Below are 6,484 nucleotides of genomic sequence, written 5' to 3'. Positions count from 1 at the left end.
ACTCACGACACTTGGGTAGCAACGTCCTGTCACGGTCGCCAATTCGAAAATAATTACTACATGCACGTTGCTCGATTAGAGAGAATAACAACGTTGTCGCAATAATATTTTTTCTACTGGATATGTTACTTTACCGCGCGATATTCCCACAGACACGGGACACCGGACTTCGTTTCCAAAACAGGATTCGCGGTTACGGTATCAAATTCCCCGTAGACGAGCACAATAATACTGTGACCGGACGATGGGTCTTGAGAGTTCGGGAGTTATGTTGTTTAGGTAGTTTTCCTACCTTTAACACGGTCGCCAGTCCGTTTCTCTACATCACGGACAAGATCTCTGGATCCCCGGAATGAGAACCCCTGTTCCAGATGATCACCACTGCTACTTAGTTTACCTTGTCTCCAGACAAGACCTTAGGATCCCCAGGATGAGAACCCCTTCTGCAGATGAGCACCTTTACTGCTTCACTGCTCGTTGTTACTGCGTAGCTTCCTTTGTTAGAGACAAAGGCACAAGATGACGTCATCCAACTGTCACCTTTGTTCGTCATATGCAATGACGCAACACTCGCGTCACACGCGTTGTTAATAATTAATCGTATTAATTATTGTTTCAGGAACTACCAGGATGTGGCAGCTTCCAGTCTATGCGTCAGGAACTGTCCAGGATTCACCGAAGACGTCACCACGCACAGGATTTCGGTTATGGATAAATAAACGAGCACTCGATTTTATATTATAAATATAAAATATTTATTTTAATAAAATATAAAATATAAAAATACTCGCTCTCTTCCAGACAAAAATAAAATGACTCTCTGCGTACAAACAAAATAAATGCTTTGCGTGAATATTGCACGCTTGTCTCCGCGACGTGAACGCGTCGGTGGTTTCTGGAGAAAGAGCCTCGATCCCTCTCTCGGCTCTCCCTTTATAGCCGTGAGCCCCCACTCCGCATGATGGAAGGCTCCTTGCGCCTGCGCCCCCTACAATTACGCATAGGCGTTTTAACTCTAAATACATATGCGCTTATTATATCTCACCGCTTACGGTTTAATACATGCTTAATAATACCGCAATTAATATTAATTAATAATATAATAAAAACTAAATATATTATGCTTATCTTCTCAATGGTAAGTACCATTGATGGTAAGTCTGAGTGTCGGTCAACTTACCGACTGTGCTCGGTCGGTAAGTCGGTAAGTTTTTTGTGTCGACCTTACAGTCGGTCACTTATCGTCCGTCGGTAAGTTGTCAGGCTCGACTTGTAAAGTCTTTTCGGGTCGGTTAGTTACCGACCGTCGGCTGTCGGTAACTTATTATCTCATGTCACTTAGTTACCTCTTCAGAAGAAGTCGGCAGCGGCTGACCTCTTCTCCTGGTCCCGGATCTAGCCTTTCGGGATCCCTTCAACCGTCTTCTCCTCTGTGGTCGTGCTTGGCGGCTGCTTGGCTGGCTCTTTGCTGGCTCCGGCCGTCGTTATCCTCCCCACCCGGACCTGCGGTTGCAAGGTTAGGGTTAGGTTAGGTTATAAATATGTCTTTCTCGTGGGATGCGGCCTTGCCGTGGCGAGAGAGCTCACCCTTCGCAAGAGGATAGTCTTGCGAGGAGTGCTAACAGCATCCCGCACCCGAATAACATCGGGTACATCAACTCCCCGAGTTCTGGGGAGTCTCCCCAGTCTCGGGGAGCCCTCCCATGTTGGGAGGACGGGGCCCACTTCCCCATAGAGCCTCGGCTCGTATGTGGTAGAGGATGGCGACCTTAAATACAAACACCCGGTGGCATGGCACCGTCAGGGGATGGACATTGCACGGCGCCTTTGGCGCTGTCCTCCCTCCATGCAGCTTGCGGCCTCGGCCGCGGGGTTCCCGTTCCGTTGTCTCGGGGGGGTGTTTTCGGGGGTTTTTCTCCCGGGGGTGTTTCCCCGGGGTCTCGGGGTGGGTGCTTTGCGGCGGGGGCCGCGGGAATGGGTGACCATCCGTGACTATCCGAGGGGCTTTGTCCGGAGGGTTTCCCGAGGGGCATCGCCCGGAGGGGGTCACGGTGGTCGGTCGCCGGGGCCGCTCGGACGTTTCCGAGGCGGGGCCCGGCGACGAGAGGAGCCAGAGGGTGCTGGTTAGGGGTCCCCAGGCTGGGTAGCCTGGGTCCCCATCCCAGCGTCCCTGCGGTTGGCCGCACCCGGGCCATTCGGACGTATTCCGAGCTCGGGTCGGGGGCGGCGGAGATGGCCATGCGTGGTTACCCGAGGGGCTCTGCCCGGAGGGTTTACCCAAGGGGCATCGCCTGGAGGGGGCCACGCTGGTCAGACGCCGGAGCCGCTCGGACTTCTTCCGAGGCGGGGTCCGGCGTGGAGAGGAGCCCCAGGGTGCTGGTGGAGAGCTTGCTCTTGTCCCAGGGTCCCTGTGGTTGGCCGCACCCGGGCCACTCGGACGTTTTCCGAGCTCGGGCTGGGAGCGGCGGAGAAGGCCACGCGTGGCTACCCGAGGGGCTTTGCCCGGAGGGTGCCACGCTGGTCAGCCACCGGGGCCGCTCGAAAGTATTTCGAGGTCGGGGTCCGGTGGCGAGAGTAGATACCACCAGACGGAAGCGACCGTTGCCTCTTCCGAAGCGACCGGCTGGTGGAAGGCGTCAGCCCACACTGGACGTAATTACCGGTGTGGTCGCCACGGCGGTTAGGGCAGGGCCGGGGAGCGGCGACCCTGTCTGACCCGTCCGTGGGGCCCCCGGGTGGCGCCACCTGCTACGGTACCCCCAGGGTCGGAGCTGGGGGACCCCTGAAAGCCCAACGGGGGCATCATAACCCCCGTTGGGTGTGTAAGGGGCTCGGAGTCATGGCCGGGGGTGCGGTATCCCCCCCGGTCAACACATATGTGGACTCCCCAGGGGAACTCGGGGCCCGGCCAGTGGGGTGTGGCCGGTCATGTTTCGGGGTACCTCCTGGTCGGAGAGGGTACACCCTGGTCCACAGAGCCGCAGCAGGGAGTGGGATTCTTTAAACAATGAATCCACAAATACCTAACAAAAAACCAGGCGAGAAGAAGAACGAGCGGGAGGAGAGAGCCATGGAGGTGGAAACCACCACCATGCCTCCTAGCGCAAATAACGCGCAGGGGAACGGGGAGAGCGATGACATCTCCACGAGGACGAGAGCCAAAGTGGCCATCGTAAAAGTGGAGAGGATTGACCGAAAGGTCACTATCGCCAAAATACCAGGGCCGAAATCCAAGACAGTAGATGTCGTGGATACAAATCATGCCGTGGCTGGACCATCGGGAATCCAAGACACAGCCGCGGACAAATATATCGACGTGGAAGGGGATACAGAGTCACTGAACTCTGATGCCGAGAGCATTCTCTGCCCAAGCAAAAAGAGAAAGCGAGGCAGGGGGCGGTCTGAAACTACCTACATGTACCGCCTGGTCAAAAAGGAAAGGGAGGAGAGAGCCCAGAGGGAGGCCGAGGAGGAGAAAAGAGAGACACTGGATCCTAAGATGTCTCTCCAGGACTCCAAGGCATATCAGAGGATGAGAGACCTCGCGAGGATGTACACAGAAGACCTCCCAGAGGCCCCCAATCTAGATGTGGCGGCCGAAGGTCTTAAGCACACGAACATGCTGATGAGGGCTGTGATAAAATCCAAGAAGGGGTTGAAAGGCACAATAAAGGCGGAGATAAAGGAGGCATCCTGCTACCTGGAGACAGCGGTTGCTGTCTTCAGCGAGAGGATTGCGGCCAGGGATATCGGCGAAGAGGAAGGCTCCGCTGAGAGCTCGAGGAAGATGGTCCGAGCCCTCAAAGCAGAGAATGCCAAACTCTACGGTGAGGCAAAGAAAATGAGGCTGCAGCTCAGGACTCTCCTGGAGGAAAAGGCAGCGAAACCCCAGAGAAGAGAGAGATACCACATCTGACTGAGGCCCAAAGAAGGGTCATTGAGGAAACGCGTGTTCCGCTCCATTCATCCATTGAAAAAATGGATATAGAATAGGAAGGAAAGGAGAGGACCCCGGAACCGGTGGCAAGACCGGTCTTAAAGGGGGTGCAAGGGAAATTCCTGGAGGAATACTATCCTCCAGGAGTAACCACTGCAGAAGAAAGAAGAGAGTACAAGGTACTCTCTGAACAGATCCAGGACCTGCTTGGAAGAAGGGAGGAGTTTGTAAAGAGGAGGATAAATCCGAGGAACCCTGTTATCAAATTCCCCCCGTTCGAGAAGGCTGAACCCTCCTCTAATACCCACCCTCCAGCGAGATCGTATAGCGACGCTGCACGTCAGCAGCCTGCTCGTCCGATGCCAAGTGAGGCACGGAACGGGGGCAGTGGCACCATGCAGAGACAGAGATCGATCGAAAGGAAGGGGGCAAGCAAGCTGAAGAGGGCTACAAAGGGTGAGGTGAGAAAGGAAGCACCGCGGCCATCAAAGGCCGCGGAGCTCCCAAAACCACAGCGTCCCAAAGAAGACTTCCTCAAGAGAGGAAGAGTTATTCCTCCCGCCCCGGAAGCGGCGACTGCAAAAGTTCCTCCCCGATCGACGGAGGCTGAGGAAAATACCTGGGCCAAAGTCGTCGGGAGACGGGAGAAAGCGGCCAAAAAGAAAGAGGACAAGCAACACCCTGCCCCAATAAAAAATCCGGGGAATACGGCCACCTCAGCTTCCCCCCCTCTTGGTAAGAGGGATGGTGGTGAGGCGAGGGAGAAGCCCAACATGGGGGGAATTGGGAAGAAGAGGTCGATGAAATCAGCGGCGGTCACGCTCACGTGCCCGCCGGGTGAATATAAAGAGGCGATCTTGAAGGCAAGAACGAAGATTAACCTCATGGACCTCGGTATACCCAGAGTTAAAGCTCACAAGGGTATAACCGGGGCCATGGTGTACGAGATAACGGGAAAGGACAGAATTGAGAAGGCGGACCTATTTGCCGCCAAACTCAAGGAGGCGCTGGCGGAGGTCGAGGGAGTAAGAGTGGCTCGACCGACGAAAACGGTCGAACTGAGGATCCGGGGCCTCGACGAGGCAACGACAGAGACGGAAGTGCAGTGCCGCATGGCCGAGGTAGGGGGCTGTGGCCCCGACGAAATCAAAGTCGGGCCGATAAGATTCGCCGCCATAGCCATGGGCACTGCATGGGTCAGGTGTCCTGTCGCTTCGGCGAAGAAAGTCGTCGAGGCTGGCAGGATCCAATTCGGGTGGCTTCAGGCGAGCGTGGAGGTACTCAAAGACAGGCCCCTCCAATGCTTCAGGTGCATGGGAAGGGGCCATGTACAGAGTAACTGTAGCAGCGAAAAGGATAGGAGCAATCGCTGCTATAATTGCGGGGCCGAAGGGCATAAAGCCCGCGACTGCGCGAGCACAACTAAGTGCATGCTCTGCGCAGAAGCGGGCAAGCCCGCGAACCATAGGATGGGGAGCGCGAAATGCTCCCTTCCTAAAGGGAGAAACACAAGGAAGGAGACGGCCAAGAAAGGCCCTACGAGGGACAAGGCCACGGTAGCTGGCCCACCGAGGGAAGACTTGAAGGGGGCTGCAGGAGAGCGACTGGCAGACGCGTCAAATGGGGGAGTCCCCAGAACTACGCCAGATGCGCGCCTGAAACGGGCAGCGGCCAAGGCGCGTAAGGAGACACCGCCGGTAAAGAGACAGGAGGAGCCAATAGGCGCACCACGGGAACAAATCCCGGAAAGGATGGAGGTTGAGGAAGAAATAAAATGGCCATCGGACTCCTCCAAGCAAACCTAAACCACGCCCGCCGCGCACAGGATCTATTTATGCAATCCCTTGCGGAAGGCGGTTTGGGGATAGCCGCGGAGCCCTATCGGGTGCCAGATAATCACCCATGCTGGGCGACAAACGATGAGGGCTCCGTGGCAATCACATGGAGGAAAGAGGCAAATTCCTCCCCTGTAGAAAGCTGGGAGCAGGGAGGGGATTTGTCGCAGTCGAGTGGGGGCCCATCACGGTGGTGGGGTGTTACTTCCCCCCAAGTCTGGACTTTGCCCAATACGAGCAGGTGGTGGACGGTATAGCTGTGTTCGTGAGATCACAGCCGCACCGTCCGGTAATCGTGGCCGGGGACTTCAACGCCAAAGCTACGGCGTGGGGTTCCCGGCGCACGGACGGGAGGGGCGGAGTCCTGGAGATGTGGGCGGCGTCACTCGGCCTTCATCTGATGAATGAAGGTGCGAGGAGCACCCTGATCTAGTCGCAGGGGGAGTCGATTATAGACCTCACGGGGCAAACTCGCCTGCGGCTGACAGGATAAGTGAATGGCGGGTGATGGATAAGGAAACCCTATCAGATCACCTCTACATAGGGATGAGGGTGAACATCACCCGCTAGAGGGTGCTCGGCCGCCCCCGCGGGGGAGAAGATACACATACTCCGCCGAAGAGATGGGCCCTGCGAAAATTAGACGCGGACAGACTGATGGCTGCGGTCGCCTCCGCGATCTGGCCAGGAACGGTTATGCCGGAGGAAGACA

The 6,484-nt window shown here is 56.2% G+C and overlaps 1 protein-coding gene across 1 annotated transcript; it reads left to right on the top strand.

Annotated features, from left to right (window-relative positions):
- The first annotated feature begins 5,878 nt into the window (after positions 1-5,878).
- Positions 5,879-6,205, top strand: LOC145943427 (uncharacterized). Its single transcript, XM_083050931.1, has one exon. The coding sequence runs from the start codon at positions 5,879-5,881 to the stop codon at positions 6,203-6,205; it is 327 nt and encodes a 108-aa protein (XP_082907057.1).
- Positions 6,206-6,484: the final 279 nt, after the last annotated feature.

The sequence above is a fragment of the Prenolepis imparis genome, unplaced genomic scaffold (genome assembly GCF_030444845.1).
Source record: "Prenolepis imparis isolate NDT839.2.m4 unplaced genomic scaffold, iyPreImpa1.0 SCAF_12, whole genome shotgun sequence".
Classification (NCBI taxonomy): Eukaryota; Metazoa; Arthropoda; class Insecta; order Hymenoptera; family Formicidae; genus Prenolepis; species Prenolepis imparis.
The sequence above is the reverse complement of the archived record's forward strand: the minus strand, read 5'-3'. Positions and strand labels throughout refer to the sequence as shown.

What these genes read in the sequence shown, in the direction of transcription:
- LOC145943427 (XM_083050931.1), top strand. Translation starts at nt 5,879, where the DNA reads ATGGAGGAAAGAGGCAAATTCCTCCCCTGTAGAAAGCTGGGAGCAGGG.